Genomic DNA, 17,729 nt, shown 5'->3' on the forward strand with positions numbered 1-17,729 from the left:
TGTCTGCGTTTGGCCAACGAGTCCCTCAACGTGTCCGGGGCGTGTCTCTGTCCGTCTGTGCTGCGGTGTGTCCCCGAGGTGTGAGTGTGTGCCCCTGTGTGGCTCTGCATGGTTGTTTCTTTGTGTGGCCTCCCCCCAGTGTGGACTCCCAGACCCTCAGCCCCACTCCCTGGCATCCCCCTGCCCCAGTTGGTAAACATAACCTGCCAAAATATTTTCTTTTTTTTTTTTTGTCTTTTTTTTGTGTTTTTTTTTTTCAAGTTCAAGAATCCCCAGTAAAAATTCTCCACGAGGTCTTTTTCCCTTTTTACAAAAATAGAGTTTTTCTTAAGACCCCTCCCTCCCACCCCCCTTTTTTTTTCATTTTGTTTCTGCTTCCAGCCCCCTCCCCGGCTCCCCACGTCCCACCAAGGGGGCCCTGGGCCGGGGCTGCCCACACCGCCTCCTCACGTGTCACCTTTTTGGGGATTTTTAAACCTGTTCCCTCTCCCCAAGCCCACCTAGGTGTTGGGGAGGCCTGGGCAGGGGGGCCTGGGAGGGCACCCCCAGTGGCCCCCACGCCACCCCACGGAGGGTGGCTGAGGGTTGGGTGGGGGCACACCTCTGCGTTCTTTTTAGCCAAAGAAAGAAACAAAAACCTTCGCCATGAACCAAACCAAGATGAGAGAGTGACCAGCTCAGCCTGGGGTGGGGGCAGGAGGATGGGGCAGGGGACCCCCGGGCACCCCCCATTCCCGGCACACCCTCCCACCCCCAGAGTGCTGTGCTCACCCTGTGGCTTCGCAGGGATGTGGGTCCCTCACGTCGTCCGTGGGTCTGCCTGCGCTGTCTCTCTCGGGCCCTTTCTCTCTCTCTCTCTCTCTCTCTCTCTGCTGCCCAGGGAGGGGTGGGAGGATGGGCGGGGAGGGCGGCGGCTCAGGCCTTGTGCTGTTTGCTGGTCTTGAAGGACACCTGCAGGACGCGCTCGCCCAGGCGGTAGCCGTTGAGGCTGGCGATGGCCATGGCCGCCTCGTCGTAGTTGGTCATGGTGACAAAGCCGAAGCCCTTGCACTTGTTGGTGGTGAAATCGCGGATGACCTTGACGTTGGTGACGGCCCCGAAGGGCCCGAACAGCTGCCACAGCACACTCTCGTCCGCCTCGGGTGACAGGTTGTACACGAAGATGCACCAGCCGGCGCCCGCCGCGCCCCCTGACAGGCCCACGCCCGCGAGGCCGCTCATGCCGTCGATGGCGATGGGCGAGAACCTGGCGATGAGCGAGAGGGGACTACTTTGGGGGTCACGCGGGCTCTGCCCTGACCCCCTGCATGCCTCCGACCCCCTGGTGACCCCTGACACCTTCAGGACCCCTGACTGTGCTGTGACACCTGCACTAACCACGTGGTCCCCATCTCTGACCCCATCTGAAACCCCAACTCTGACCCACTGACCTATAACCCTGTCTTGACTCCTGACCTCTACCCTGTGACCTTTAACCCTGTTGGTCCCAACCCTCCACATCCCTCCGGCTACCACCCCACGTGGCAAGAGGCTCACCCTGGAAGCCCCATTCATTCAGCCCTCAGGACAGCTGTCACCTCCTTGGGGCAGCCTCTGACTCCACCAAGTGACCTCCTGGTCCCCCTGCCCCCTCCAGCCTTTTCCTTTCCAAATCCTATCTGTTACTGGCTCCATCCTTCCTGCGAGGGCTTGTTCCCCGCTGGTCCCCAGCCCCAGGGCAGTACCTGGGAGGTGTTTGTTGAGTGAATTAATGAAACACTCGAGAAGTATTTGTTGAATGAATTAATGAAAGGACAGAATTGTCCTTCCACATTCCCCGCATTCCTCACTGGCTACCTGGCCCTCCGACCGAACCCCTCCACTAGAGGGGAGGACCCCGAGGGCCTGAAGCATTTGACCTTGACCGCGCCCTCACTCTCCATGCCCTTGCATGGGCCGTTCCCACTGCCAGAAACTCCCTTTCCACCCTGCCCTGTGTCTTGACGCCTCTGCACTGATGTCACCTCAGATGGGTCAGCAGGTGGTCCCTGCTGGGTCTCCATCACCCCTTATCCCTGCCCCTTGCACAGCCCTTACCATTGTTCATTTACCTGTCCCCTCCCCCACTAGACTGAGCTCATGAATAACAGTAACGACATCACGATACTGGCGACCCTTTATCTAGAGTGCTCCCTAGGTGCCAGGCACTGTGTGTTCAATACCACTTCCTGTCCCCAAGGGTCCAAGTCTGCCCAGACCACGCTGGGTCCCTGGCCCTCAGCCAAGTGCCTGGCTGGCACTCGACCCACTCAACAGCTTGTTGCGCAATAAACACGGGGACCTTTACAAGGTCAGGGACGTGGCCAGTGCTATGCTGCCGGGGCCTCGAAGTTTGTCCCTGACTTCAGGGCAGAAGGGGTGATTTTGCGACCCTTGGCAAGGATTAGTAGTGGCCAGGGGGAAATCAGACACTTAATGTGGGAACCACGGGGCATGACTGTGCCCTGGGCAACGCCACCTGACTGTCACTGGAGTGGAGAAAGGAAACCGGAAAGGGCCTCAGATAGCACCTCTGTCCCCTGGACCCGCACATTTTTGTAGCAGCTGCTATGCCCCAGAACCCCCAAGGAAGCGATCTTACAGGGTAGAGAGGACCCGAGAGGTAGAACCCCTGGGAACAACTGATGTCACATTTCTCAATGGCCTTGCTACTCCCAGACCCGGGTAGACACGCCAAGCCTGCAATCCTGGGGGCGTCAGAAACAGGGCCGGTGACAAGAAGGGACAGTGGGCCGGGGGCATTGTTACCTCTTGACTCCGTAGGCCATGTTGAGCAAATTGTCCAGCCTGCGGAGGCAGAAGCAGTGGTCAGAGGTGGCCTCCGGACACGCCCTCGTGCTGTGATGACACCACCAGCCAGTGGCCTGCCCTCCCCGCCCCCACCCGGCAGGCCTGCAGCAGAGCCTTCCCCCCCCGCCCCCCCCCCCCGCCGCCTGCCCGCTCCCCGCCTGGCTGGACACCGCCTGGCACGGAACCGCAGGCACTCGGGCACTGCCTCTCGCCTGCCCTGCCGTCCTTGTCCTCCCCCTCCCGGCCGGCGCATCCTGTCGGGGCCCAGGGGCTGGGATCTCTGGGGAAGGATAATTTCCAACAAAGGCGACAGTAACAAGCCCAGCCAACTCTCTCAGTGCGCTTGGGTGGCAGGGGTGGGGGGAAGTAACTTGCCACGGCCACCCAGGGCCCACAAGGGGCTTCCATTGTCCCCACTTTGAGTGGCTAAGAGTTCTGACTCACTGGGGATCCTGGGTTTGAGTCTCTGCGCTGCTCTGTTTGGGTGGGGCAAGCCACAATGCCTCTCTGTGCCCCAGGGTCCCCGTCTGTAAAAATGGGAACACAAGCTTCCCGCTTATCCAGTTGTGTTGCAGAATAAAAGTGTGTCTAGCAGGCAGGGGGCACTCATGAAATGTTTGGTGTTATTATTACAGACACGGGGCTGGGTGCAGTGGCTCACGCCTGTAATCCCAGCACTTTGGGAAGCTGAGGTGGGAGGATTGCTTGAGCCCAGGAGTTTGAGACCAGCCTGGGCAACATAGCAAGACCCCATCTCTACAAAAATTAAGCTGGATCCTGATCATGTTGACTCCAAAATCCTTAAGGCCAATAATGCCAATCATAGTGGCTAGCACACATTGAGTGCCTGCTGTATACGAGGGCCTGGCCTTGGCACCTGAAAGATGCATCTCTTTGCTGCTCTCAGCAGCCCCAGGGTGTGGGTGCTGTCGGTGTCCCTCTGCTCTGCAGGAATGGGCTTCAGGGGGGCAGCTGCCAGCCTAGGTCACCGTGTTTGGGGGTCCAGAGTGTGCCTGGGTGGGCGGCGGGGGGCTCACCGGAAACGCTGCGTCTGATGGTGAAGGGGCCCCGCGTAGCGCCGGGCGGACGACTGGTAGAGGTGAGTGAGCAGCGCCTGCCCGGTCTTCTGACTCGGGTTGTTGGCAAACTTGACCGTGATGGGCTCAGCTGCGCCCAGCGGCTTCTGCCCATTCAGTCCTTTGATGGCCTCCTCAGCCTCAATCCTCTTGTCAAAACGGATGAATCCCACACCCCGAGAGACACCTGCCAGGGGGAGAGGGTGCCCTGTCACAAGGACTCTGTCCTCTCCTGCGTGGCCACCTCCTCCCCAACTGCCCCGTTCCTTGTCCCGGCATTCGCGGTGTCTCCCTTTCTGTCCCACCTCTGTGCCTTTGCCCAGCACCTGCCCCCTCTGGGTGCACCCGCCCTGGCAGCCTGACCTGTGACCTGGTCCACCAGGATGCGAGAGGTGATGATGCGACCGTACTGGGAGAAGAGCTGCTCCATCTCTTTCTGGCTCATGGTCTTCGGGAGCCCGCTGACGTACAGGTTGGCATCCCTGATGGACGCCGAACTGGGTCTGGCATAGGACACCTAGGTGAGGAGAGGACCCATGTCACGGAGTCCCAGAAATGCCTCATCATCCATTCACTCAATAAACACCTCCTGCATCGTCACCACGGATGGGGCCGAGCCAGGCACGGGGGAGGGGCTGTGACAATGTGTTCCTGCCTGCATAGAGTGGTAAGGAGGGGACCTGTCGCGAGAGGTCACAAGTCTTCCTGGGGACCTTGGAGACCCTCAAATACCTAGCTCACATCCTCATGCTTTTTTTTTTTTTTTTTTAGAGATGAGGCCTTGCTGTGTCACCCAGGCTGGAGTGCAGTGGCACCATCATAGCTCACTCCAGTCTCAAACTCCTGGGCTCAAGGGATCCTTCTGCCTCAGCCTCTCAAAACGCCGGGATTACAGGAGTGAGCAACCATGCCTGGCCTCACCCCTATGTTTGATAGTCCATCAACAAACATTGATTCTTCCCACTCCTTTGGAGGGTGAGCCTGGGACACTGGCCCCCCTCTTCTAGAATACTACACTGGGTGCCTACCACCCCCCGCTGGGGACTCAGGTCTTTAGCCACCAGCTCCATGCTGGCGACTCCCAAATGTTGCCTCCGATCTGCACAACTGTGTGGCCCCCGCTGCCAGGCGCCCCGTGTGAGGGTGTCGCGGGCACTTCACACTCAACATGGCCACATCCAGCTCCCAACCACCTCAAACCTGCCCTGACTCAGTAACAGCTGCTCTGTCCTCCTGTGTACTCACATTCCCTGGCTTGGGTTGTCCTCGAAACCTCTCTTCCTTCCCACTCACATCCAATCCACCATAAATCCTATGGGCTCCACCTTCCTCCTTATCTGGAATCCACACACTTCTCCCTACTTCCAGCCAGCCCCCACCATTGATCACCTGGACAAGTGCAGCAGCCTTGGCCCTCCCCACTCTTCAGTCTGTTCCTCTTGCAGCAGCCAGAGGGGGACTGTGAGCGCCTGAGTCAGGTCATGTCCCTCCTCTGCCCACAACCCTCCATGGCTCCCACCTTCCTCAGTGCTAACTAAGGCCAAAGTCCTTCCCTTGGCTCACAAAGCCCTGCACACTCTTTCCCATCTCCTCCCTGCCTTCATATTCCCCCTTGCCCCCCTTCAATTGCTCTGTTCCAGCCACAGGGGTCTCCTCCGTTTTCCCCAAACCCACCAGCCATATCCCAGCCCCAGGGCCTTTGCAACTGCTGTTCTCTCTGCCCGCAACTTTCTTCCTCTTCTTTCTTCTCCAAGGTCTCAGTTGAAATGTCCTCTCTGTCATCTCCCATCTGAATTTGGTCCCCCCTCATCTCCACCCCTACTACTTTTTTTCGAAGCACCCCCTCAGTTGGGAATTAGACATGTTTTAGTTCCATCCTTTGATCCATGTTATTAATTATGGTCCAACCCAACAACGAAACTGTCTCTGTAGCTGTTTAAAAAATGGCGGACGTTGCATGGAATTGTCTAAGCTCAAAAAAAAAAAAAAAAAGTGGACATGTATATTTCTTTCCCCAAAACAGTGGTGGGCATTGTTTTGGGGTGAAGAAAAGTCTATTTACAAAGCAGTGAGGATTATGCGACCCCCATCTCATTGTGTGTGTGTCAGTGTCATCGAAATGTGGCATGGAAACCCACCCCACCAAATGCTGAGTGGGTGACATGTCACTGGTGGGCAGAGAGGGCCATGAACAACCCTCCTCCTTATTTCTACGATGTTGATTTTCTATTTCTTCTAAATTAACCTCTGGGTAGACAGAGGTCATTGTCAAAGGCCCGGCTTTTGTGTGGGATGCTGAGCTGCGAGGGTGTATGCCTTCATTAGAAATAACTAATTAAAAAGAAAACTAAAGAAAGCAGGTGTGGGTGAATTTGGGGTGCTTGTGGGCAGTGGTGTCTAATTCCACTAATGCAATTGTGCGCACCAGGAGATAAAAGACAAACACATCGCCTGTGTTATTTCTCTAATAGTAGTTTTAAAAATCGTGCTGTGTATTTGATGGTTTTCTCTCCCCCGTGGAGCTGGGAGCTCTGAGCGGTGAGCACTTGCTGATGGATCAAATTTGGGGGTGGGTTTTTGGGATCTTGGGGTCCGGCATCATCTGAGGCACAGAGTAGGTTTTGTTTTGTTTTTCATTTGAGAGTCTTGTTCTGTCATCCAGGCTGGAGTGCAGTGGTGCAGCCATAGCTCACTGCAGCCTCCAACTCCTGGGCTCAAACAATCCTCCCGCCTCAGCCTCCCAACTAGCTGGGACTATAGGTATGCGCCACTATGTCCAGATAATTTTTTTATTTTTTGTAGAGATGAGGTCTTGCTATGTTGCCCGGGTTGGTCTCTAATTCCTGGCCTCAAGCGATCCATCCTCCCAAACTGCTGGGATTACAGGTGTGGACCCCCATGGCTGGCCTCAGAGCAAGTTTCCATGGGCTTTTCCCATCCCTCTGTGACATGGGCTCCCCAAGGGCAGGGACAGGTCAAATTCCTCCTGCATCCCCACCCTGGGATGGGGCCTGGCACACAGGAAGCAGCTGGAAATATTTCGGTCAGAATATTTTGTCAGAGCACCCAGGGGGGAGTGAATCTCAGGGAATCTCAGTACCGGTCTCAGAACCACACACCCGTCACAGTCACAGCACCGCACGAGCACACGATGCCACACACCCTCCACCCAAACAGGGCACGGGTAGCCACACCCACACAACATCACTGAGACACACAAACACCCTGTCAGAGCCAGACACCCTCTCCCAGGCCCCACCAGGTCACAGCTGGAGTCGCAGTGTGTCACAAAGCACCTGTCAAATAAATACCACATCCCACAGACACAGGGGCACGCCCAGTCTTAAAGAGCTAGATCGACTCAAGGACAGCCACTCTGTGGACACCGTGTCCCACAACAACTGTGTCCCAGCCAGAGCCATAATGAGTGAGTCACAAGATACCTGGACCATAAACACTGCATGTCACAGTTCAGGGCGACAAACACACACACACACACACACACACACACACACACACACACACACACACTGCATCTCACCCTCACGCTTAAGGAAAGTCGCTAGGGTCAACCCTCACGCCCTGGGGTTTTTAGGTCTAGTCGGCCATGGAGGGACCCATCAGGTCACGACCTCATTTCTCCCCTCACCCCCAGCCCCCCACATCACGGAAAGGAAGAGATTCCTGCACCTCCATTCCCACCTTGAACCGGGGGCCAGATGGGCACCCCACACCCCTGCCTCCCCCAGGCTCCAGGAGCAGATTTGCAGGGCGGAGCCCAAACACCCCCAGGCGAACCCAGAGAGGGGGGTTTCCATGGCGATTCCCCCCCAGGGAACCCAAGCCTGCAAGGTCCCAGCTGCAGCTGCTGAGAGGGGAGGTCAGGGGGGAGGGGCATTGCACAACGGTGGGGGAGGGGTCCACCCCTAATCCCGCCCTCCCAGACCCTAATTAGTTTCCAGATGGCAGATGGGCCCCCACCGCCATTTCCATGACAAAGGCAGGGGTGGGGGCGGTGGCTCACAGGACCCTGGTCACTCTGTCCTACCTCCAGGCCCTGGCTGACTCCCTGAGCTTCCAGAGAACTTGGGGCAGGTATTGTCACCATTGCCAGTTGAGGAAACTGAGGTTCAGAGAGGCAAAGCCATTGGCATCCCCTCCCTACCGGGTGGCCCAGCTGGGCTCTGGATGAGCTGTGAAAGGGGGTGGAGGAACGGATATAGGGGGTGGCAGTGGGAGGCTGGGGACAGTCAGGGTGGGCAGTCATAGGGGGACTGGGGAATGAGGCACCAACCTTAATGGTCTTCGTCTGCAATTTGAGGCCATTGAGGGTGTTGATGGCTTTGTCTGCATCGTTGGGGTCAGAATAGTTCACAAACCCGTAGCCAAGGCTCTGCCCTGTGAGCAGGACAAGGATGAGGACTTGCCAGTGTCCTTCTGAACCCAGGCCTGAGAGACTGAACCCTCCCCACCAAGATCCCACCCTCGTGTATTTCCCTACAACACCTGCCGCCATCACTCCCAGAATCAAACCTATCTTCCCATCAAACCTGAGACCACCTCTTGTCCCTGATATCCCTGAGACACCCCACTGAGGGTCACACCTGCCCTCATCACACCTGTATTCCCTCCCCTCCAGCCACCTCCAGCAGCCACACCTGTGATCTTGTCCCGAACCAACTTGCAGGACTCGATGTCACCAATGCTGCCGAAGAGACTCTTGAACTCATCCTGGGTCATGTTCTGGGGCAGGTAGTTGACGATGAGGTTGGTCTTGCTGTCATCAGTGGCTCCATTTGTACCAAGGAGTGGCCCGTTGGGCAGGGCCGGGCCGGCCGGGCCCCCCCCCACCTGAGACTCCATGGCCCCCAGTATCTGCTGGAGACAACAGGTCGCACCAGCTCACCGCCCAGTCCCCACACCAGGGACCTGCGGGAATGAGTGGCTTGGTGGTGACAGATTAGCCACGTCTACTGTGGGCTTTGTCATGGGGAGTGGGGAGTGGAGGAGGGGACACCTTATTATTGTAAAAATCCCTTCCATTTACCAGAAAAAGCACTGGGCAAAAAAAAGCACCTGATGTGATTTTAACATGAGAAATTCCATCTACAAATACCACATACACAAAGAAAGATCTAAAATCAATCTATGCATTTTCAGAATAATAGAAATGAACCCTTTTGTCTTCAGAAGAAGAAATCTAACACTTTTAGTAGCTTTGAAGCCCCATATGCCCTTCCCTAATCTTATTTCCTTCCTCCCACCAAACATAATTCCTATCTCAAATGTGTTAATATTTCTTTTGCTTCATACATAATTTTCCTAGTAGGTATTTACCCTCATAGTTTTCCCATTGAGCTATTTTGTTTTTTTTTTTTTAACATAAAATATCTGCATGTAATGACAATTTTATTTTCTCCTGTTATTTATTTTTCTTGTCTTATTGCAGGGGCTACAATGTGATGGGGGCTTCATCATTCTTGATGGTAAAAGACATGATTTAAACATTTCACAGCTAAACATGATCTTTACTATGGGTTTTTTCTAGATGGCCTTTATCAGGTTAAGAACATTTTCTTTTATTCCTAGTATCCTAACAAGATTTTTTTTTAAAAAAATAAGAATGGATGTTGAATTTTATTAAAAATTTTCTACATCTATGGAAATGATTTCTTAGTTTTAATATATTAGTGTCATCAATGATATTAATTGATTTTCCAACATTACATCAACTTTTCTGGGATAAACCAAACTTGGTCATGCATATTGTAGTTTTGTTTATGTACATTGCTTGATTTAATTTGTTGAGTTTTTTGGTGGTTCCTTTTGTAGTATTTTTAATGTCTATGTTCAGGAAGATATACTGTTTTTTATTTAATTCACACAAAGACTGTAAAAGGTAGAAGTTAATCTTGCTATGATGGATGAGGAATCTGAGCTCAGAGATGTTAAAGAACTTGCTAAAGTCACACAGCATATCAGTTGTGGCACTGGAACTCAAATGCAGCCATCCCCAGACCTGTGATTTTCAGACTATGACAGTCAACCAGGCTGCTGCTGGCTCTGACGACTCACTATGTGTCTTTGGATATGCTCCTTGGGACCTCTGTTTCAGTTTGCTGCAAACACAAAACAACTGGTAATAGCTATCTACAGGGCTACGCAGAGGAGAATTTTAAAGCCACATCTAGGCTTAGCTGGAAACAGTGCTGGGATTGACTGGCATTGCCTGCCATGGGCTCAGGAAGGTCAAGTAGCCAGCATTTCCTTACATCTTTTATAGCATGGTTGGCAAACAGGCTGACCTCACTCAAAACCCCAAATCAATTGGTAGAGTCTTCCTAGAGGGGTTAATTAAGAAGGATGCAGAAGCCACATCTAGTTTCAGCAAGGAAGACCACTGTGATGTATTAGCCATGTCTGCTGGGGCCACAGAATCAGAAACAGCCAGCAGGTACCCACCATCTCGCCCACCTCTGACTCAAGATCCAACAGCATAATTGTTCCCACATATTGGGCACGAGTGTGTGCCAGCCACTGTGCAAAGTACTCCATGTGCAAATTTTCTTTTCTCATTCACAACCCTTTTAAAAAGAGGAGTTTCCCTCCTCCACCACACCCCCACTTAATACATGAGGAAACTGAGGTTAAGAGATATTTTAAAAATTGCCAAAGAGCATGCATCATGTAAACGGTGGAACAGTTTGCCCATGAGTTTTTCTGACCCAGAGTCTGTATTTCCTACTTCCACTGCCAACCAAGACTGGTGCCAGCTGTAACATTTCCCAGCTCTATGTCCTCAGATAGATCACTCAATGCTTCTGGGCCTCTGCTCCACCTTGCTGCAAACTCCAACTTACAGACACAGTGGCCAGGGTAAGGATCTATAAACCACAAGTGAGTGTTGCTGGAAAGCACTCTGGGATCGGTTAGCCATGTCTGCCATGGGCACAACCACAGGAAGTCGATTAGGCTTGTCGAGCCCACCATCCCTGCCTCATAATATTGCTATTAATAATCATTCCTGGCCAGGCGCGGTGGCTCACGCCTGTAATCCTAGCACTCTGGGAGGCTGAGGCGGGAGGATCGCTCGAGGTCAGGAGTTCGAGACCAGCCTGAGCAAGAGCGAGACCCCGTCTCTACTAAAAATACAAAGAAATTATCTGGCCAACTAAAAATATATATAGAAAAAATTAGCCGGGCACGGTGGCGCATGCCTGTAGTCCCAGCTACTCGGGAGGCTGACGCAGTAGGATCGCTTGAGCCCAGGAGTTTGAGGTTGCTGTGAGCTAGGCTGACCCCACGGCACTCACTCTAGCCCGGGCAACAGAGTGAGACTCTGTCTCAAAAAAACAAACAAACAAAAAAAATCATTCCATGACACTGAGAATCTATCGTGTGCCAGGCACTGTGAGAAGCACTTCAAGGCATCATTTCACTTATTCTCCCAACAATCTTGAAAAACAGAGAACACATTCACCATTTTACAGGTGAGGAAACTGACCTCAGAGACATTGGGTGATTACGAATGGGAAACTTGATTTCAAACCTGGACCTGTTTAATTACAGAGAAATTTTCGTCATTATGGCCGAGGCACTGGGGTGGCTCTGCCTGTTATAACCGTGTGTCCTCAGGAGTGATCTTTGGTTTTCCTTGGGTCTGTTTCCATCCCACTTACTCTTATAAAAAGAATGGTGGGGACGGTCAACTCTCCTACATCTCCAGTCAGCTGAGAGTGGCTCCCTGGGGGGCCACCTGGTGGAGTACTCTGAAGTCGCATGACGAGGCTCATGAGGAATGCCCACTGAGTTGATTAGCAATGTCTGCCACAGGCGCCTGCAGTGAAGCAGCAACATGCACACCACAGACCTGCATTCCGGTCTTGTGACATTAATACTTTACTAATAGCATAGTCATGTGTGGAGGGCTAGGAGTTTGCAATGTCCCAGACAAAATTCCTTATGGAAGACTTCCAGGTGAGTCTCCTGATGTTGAATGTTATAAGAATCTTTTCTCCACCAAACGCATGAGGAAATGGAGTTTCAATGAAGGACCTGCACAAAGTTCAGTTGGGACTTGCATGGGGTTGACACATGCAAGAGAATTCAAATCCAGGATTCAGACTCTGGTGTCCACTCTCCTAACCAAAAGGCCAATAATTAATATAACAAATAGTAACAGAAAAGCAAAGCTGTACCTACTCTATGCTGTGCCCTGGGCATCACAACATTGAAACTGCCTGCCGGTTGAATCTATTCATTCAATTCAACAAATATTTACTGAGGGCTACCACACACCAGCAGCTGACACCACCCTCCTCACTGCTGTCCTCTGATAGTCATGTCACGTCTTGGGACTCTGTCCCTCTGTCCCTCCAACGAAGGTATGGCACAGAGGTCTTCCACGTATGGAGATGGATTCTGAATTCCCACCCAGGCTTAGCGACATAGGCTTCTGTGATGGGTTGATACTATTTGCTATGGGAGCCCAAATAAGCAACCAGTAGTACCCAAGTCCCTGCTCCTGGACATGCTAGAGCCGTTTTTGAACCCCCACTGAGCATGTGCAAAAGTTTTCCTTGGCTTTCCACAACCACACTGGAAGGTGGAGAAGGTATGCTCCATTTCTCAGATGGAGAAACTGAGGGTCAGTCAGAGGGACTTGCCTAAGGTGACAGGAGGAGGTGGAAGGGACGGAGTCAGCATTTGACTCCTGATCTGATGACCCCAGAAGCCACAGAGTTACTGGCTGCCCCTCCCCCAGTGCTGTCCCCAACCTGGATGGAGTTAAGAGGTGACTGGGTGGGTCAGAGCCAGGTTCCTGAGGCGCAGCCAACTAATCTCACCACCACCGCATCTTCCTCCCATCTGTGCTGAAGCTTAGCAGGGACCAGTGTCGCCTTTTCTCTGAGCCGGCTGAGCTGATAATGGGATCAGATTGGAGAAGGCCACACCCGCCCTGCAGTGAGTGTGTGGCCTGGGATGGTGGCAACATGGGCATCAAAGGGACCTCGAGGGCTGGCCCAAGACAGAGATGGGGGTGTAACGTCAGAGGGGAGGAAGGAGGGCAGGGATCTTCCTTCCCATTCTCTGGTTCTTTCTGGTCTCTCTCTCCCCCTCTTTCAGTTTCCCTCTCCCTCTCTCGTCTTCTGTCTCTCTCTCCTCCACTGTTCGTCTCTCACAGAACCCTCCTTCTCCCTTTTTCTCTCAGCACTCTCTCGCCAACTCTTTTCCACCATTGCACACACATCTGACATGTGGATTTTGCAGTGGGCACACCTGAGGCCACTTGCTTCCTCAACCCTCCCACGTCTGACCCCCTTGGCTTCCAGCGGCGCCCCCTGGCCGCAGTCACAGTGACAGATGCCTGGATACCCCCGACAATAGGGCATTGAGTGGCTACGCATGGTAAGGCTGGGCCACCACGTGGTGCTGACTGGGCCTCCTACTTCTGGGACCTTCTTCCTCCATGCAGTGCCCTCACCGTCTCCATGGCTTCCCTCACTTCCTCCCAGCCTGTCCCCATGTTAGGTCTCTGCTTGAGTGCCCCCCGCATTAGAGAACCCAGGCCCCCAAGGGCCTCAAGGCCCTTGTGTGACCTCTGGCCACACCCTCTTCCCCTTTGTGCATTAGTTCTCTTTTTCAAATGGGAGGGGGCACTCATCAGGGGACGCCTAGGAGATACTGGACTGTCGTGGGAGGTCAGAGGGTCCTCAGGAGGCCACGTCCAGTTCCCAGACCTGGGTGAACAGCATGAGGCTCAGAGAGGGGAAGGAGCTGGCCTGAGGTCACACAGCAGGTGAGCCTGCCTCTGGGGCCTCATTGCTCAGAGCCAGGTGGGCGGGTCCCAGGGTCCAGGAGGGGAGCGAGAGTTGAGCATGCCCCCACCCACTGTGCTGGCCGCGACTCGAAAGAGAGGCCCGGGGAGAGACACAGTGTACAGAGACACACACGCAGAGACCGAGAGATAGGAAGAGCCGAAGACGGAGGCCCAGGCGCCGGGACCAGACAAAGGACGAGCGGCGGCGCGGGGAGCGGAGTCGCGCGGCAGGGGCGGGGGTGGAGCAGGGGTGGGGCTATAACTGGCCAGCCCCGCCCCCGGGATACGCCCGGGCTGCCGAGTGGAAATCCGAGGGCTCGGGCGAGGCCGGGCCCCGGGGGCCCTAGGGGCGGGGCCTAGATGGGCGTGCCCGGGCGTGGCTAGACAGGGCGTGGCCGGGCGGGAGGGGCCGCGCGCTCGGGAGCTGACCAGCTCCGTGGCTGCTGAAAGCACCGAGAGCCGGGCGAGTGGCGCGGGCTGGCGGGCGCGCTCAAGGTCACCCCGCGGCCCAGAGCCCTGGCGGGGTGGGGCGCCTGGACCTGGCTTAGGGGGACTGCCTCAGCCCCCTACCCCATCTCCCGAGGGGGCGGGGGCCCAGGAGCCGAGCAGTCTCCCCCCCCACCGCGGGCGCTCCTCTCCCCTCCCCCTCCCCGCAGCCCGAGGCGCCCGCGCGAGGCTACGGCCCGCGAAGAAGCGCCGAGAAACAAAGGGACGCGGCAGCGGCGGCGGCGGGCCCGCGGGGCCTCCGGGCGCGCCCCCTCCTCTCCCCTCCCCGCTTGCCGCAAGGTCGACGGGCTCGAGGACGAGACGCCCGCCTTCCGGGCGCGGCCGAGGCCCGAGGCGCGCGATCCGACGCCACCCGCTTCCCCAGGGCACTCGGGGACGCCTTGCCGCCTTGGCCTGGCCCAGCACCAGTGATCGGGGCCCTGCGTTTGCCTGGGCGGCCTGCCGGGTCTGGGCCTGGATGAAGGAAGCATCCTCCGCCGCCGCGGCCCCTCCCCCATTAGGCCCGTTGGAGAGGGGGCACTTCCGCCTCCAGGGCGGTGTAGGACACCCCCCGAATCGCAGCCCGCCTCCCCAAATACTTTCAGGCCAGGCTCTAAGCGCCCTCAGCACTCTGGGCGCGGCCCTGCCCACTCTCAGGCCCCGAGGCTCGGTCCTACCCCCCCCACCTGGGCCTAGCTAGGCCTGGTCCTACCCCCCCTCCTCCGATCTCCGCGGAGCCTGGGCCCAACCCCTCGCCGCCCCGGTTCCCTCTCGGCGACAGGGGAATACCTACAGTGACCATTCTTGTGTGCCCGGCGGGCGCGGTCCGTGTTGAGGGCGGCTCCGGGGGTCGTGCACTCCTAGGGGGGCGCCCGATGCTCACGCCGGGGTCCCGCCCGAGCGACCTCTGGTGCGGCCGCTGCAGATGTGGCGATGAAGGTGGCGGCTCCCTCGAGGGCCAGGGACGGGCCCGAGCCCGGGGATGCGCGCGCGGATGACCGGGCCCCGGGGTGGCCTGCGGGCAGCAGGGGAGGGAAAGAGGGAGCGGGCGCGGGGTTGAGGACGCCCCCTGCGCGGCCCCGCGGGGCCCGGGGAGGTTGCGCTTCCCGACAGAGATCGCGGCGCGCTGCCTTTCGCCGACGCCCCTCGGTTGGGCCTGTCCGGTCTCGGGTGCTCAAGTCCTCTCCCCTCGCCCACCCTCCCTCCCTCCCTCCGGCCCGCGCTGCGCGCTCCGCGCTCTGGGCCGCGCCGCCGCCGCCCCCAGCCCTTTATAGCAGCATCTGCCAGCGCCGGCGTCGCTTATTGGCTGCGGCGACCGAGCCCCGCCTCCTCGCGGCGCCCGACGGCGCGGCAGGTGGAAGCGAGCGCACGCTGGCCGGGACTCCGCACCCCCAAAAAGCACATCCCTGGAGCTCGGGTAGCCAGATTTGGGCCTGCCTTCTCTCGCAGCCACTGCTTCCTGCTTGGCAGCCCTTCTTGGGCGGGCTTTCTGCCCGGGTGACAGAGCGGGTTCCCCTCCGCGGGCCAGCACCTAGAGCTGGAGGAGCGAAGAGAGAGAAGAGGTAGCGGTGGCCCGAATGTGCGACCTTCCGGAGGCGCTGTCTACCGAGGGGACTGGAAGGGAACGAGGAACCAATATTTCAGTAGGCAGAGGCCTGGGTCCCCAAATTTGGAGGCACCAGGTGTAGCCCCCTTCAAGGCCACAGTGGGAGGGTGGGGGTGGCTAGGGTGGCCCTAGTCTGCCTGCAGAAGGAAGCTGGGACCCAGTGGATTTTGAGTGAGCTAGGTACCTCCAGGGTTCAAAAGGCCGGGACTGCACCCAGTAGAGGGGAACTCCGCACTGCTCCGAAGTGGGTCAAAAGGTTTGGGGACCAGTGTTTCAGACAATCCTCGCTGGAGACTTGCGACTTGGGAGAACCACTGATCCTTCTCCTACCCCATAAAACTAGGGTGGGCGGATCTGACTCGTAAATGTCCTGGCTTTCTGGGCTCGTGGTTGGTCCTCCTGACTGGAGTCATGCTCCCTCTCTGCGAGGGGGGCCCTAGTCTCTCTCTAAGGCGTTGGGGGTGGCGCAGCCTCCTTTGGTGCGCGGACGCACGTGTATGTTTACGTCGGGGGCCGCAGTGAGACGCGGGAACAAGCATTCATTAGAGCAGAGGCGTCTCCGAGTAAGGCTTCAGCACCCCAGAAAGCAGTCTGAAGGCCGGGTCCACGGTGCTGCGGGCCGGGTAGACCGGAACCCCTAGCTGCAGAGCTGCAGCCCCCACTCTATCCTTGTTCCCGCACGCCCCTTTAGGCTCCAGACTGTCAGTGCCATCAGCAGAAGAACCTAATTTGTCCAATCAGGGACGGCCCTTGAGAGAACCAATTGCCGGAAGATGCCCTAGAGATTGAGCCAATGAGAGAGTGCGCACCGGAGGTGCTGCCCACGCTGATGGAGAGGGCAGGCCAATCACACTGGCCCGCGCAATCGGGGCGGTGGCAGTGCAGGTCCCCGGGTGGCCCTTCTTGGGCTTGCCCGGGTGGCCTGGGTGCCGACGCTGGGGACCCCGAGCGATCGTCTGTCCCCCACCTTGTGTTCCTCCCGGTTCCAGTCCTGGCGGACGCCGTGCCAGGATGGGAGAAGGGCTACTCCTGGGCGCGCAGACCCCGCCGCTGTTCCCTTGGAAATTGCCGGCTTCGGCTGTGCAGGGCGAGCAGAGGGCACTGGCCTCCCGGGGAAAGCAGCTCGCGGGGGCGGCCCCAGCGACCGGCCTCGCTCATCCTTGTCGATTCTTCCGTCCTTAGCTGAGGCAGGCCCCGGCCCGGAGCGGAAACTGAGGCACAGCCGTGGCCCCGCCCCACCCCCGGGAGCTGGTGAGGAGCCGGCGGGGCCAATCTGCGCATGGCGCCACAGGGCTCCCCCGGGCACGTGCCCGAGCTCGCGGCTGCGGTCCCCGGGGTCACGTGGCTGCAGCCACCAGGGCTACGCGGCTCGCGCGCCACCTGGCGGCCGCGAGTCACTCCCCGCCCCTCTCCCTAGTGGCCCGCCGGAGGAGGCGGCCTCAGCATCCCCCTCTGGGAAATGGGGCCAGGGCAGGCACTGCCAACTCCCTTCCCCCCGCGGCTTCCTGTTCTGGGAACACGCCGAGCTGGCTCCACCTCGGGGCTGTGGCACTGGCTGTTCCTTTGGCCTGAGGTTTGCCTCCCCCAGCTTTCTTCAGGGATGTATCTTTGTCATTCTGGTCTATGCGCAAATGCCACCTCCCCAGAGAGGCCCTCCCTGACCACCGACCTAAACAGCATCCCCGCAAACCAACACATCACTATTTTCGGCCCGGCGCTTGTCACCAGCTGCAGAAGTCTCATATAGGGGTTTACTGAACATCTCCCCAGCTCATCCTGGAGCTCTCTGAGGATGGGGGATGAGTGTTCCTCAAGGGATGAGGAGTTAAGTCTGTACATTAAGGGATCATTTCCATAGCTGGTTACTAGAGAAGTTTCTCTGAACGTGTAGAGCACCAGAAACCAGAGGAGG

General features: G+C 56.9%; 1 protein-coding gene across 1 annotated transcript; it reads right to left on the reverse strand.

Annotated features, from left to right (window-relative positions):
- Nucleotides 1-915: 915 nt before the first annotated feature.
- Nucleotides 916-8,777, reverse strand: ELAVL3 (ELAV like RNA binding protein 3). The gene is made up of 6 exons (XM_045546499.1): nucleotides 8,564-8,777; nucleotides 8,200-8,303; nucleotides 4,269-4,422; nucleotides 3,867-4,092; nucleotides 2,788-2,826; nucleotides 916-1,267 (listed from the first exon to the last, which is right to left on the reverse strand). The coding sequence occupies exons 1-6, from the start codon at nucleotides 8,766-8,768 to the stop codon at nucleotides 916-918; spliced, it is 1,080 nt and encodes a 359-aa protein (XP_045402455.1). The 5' UTR covers nucleotides 8,769-8,777.
- Nucleotides 8,778-17,729: the final 8,952 nt, after the last annotated feature.

This window comes from Lemur catta, chromosome 1 (assembly GCF_020740605.2).
Source record: "Lemur catta isolate mLemCat1 chromosome 1, mLemCat1.pri, whole genome shotgun sequence".
NCBI lineage: Eukaryota > Metazoa > Chordata > Mammalia > Primates > Lemuridae > Lemur > Lemur catta.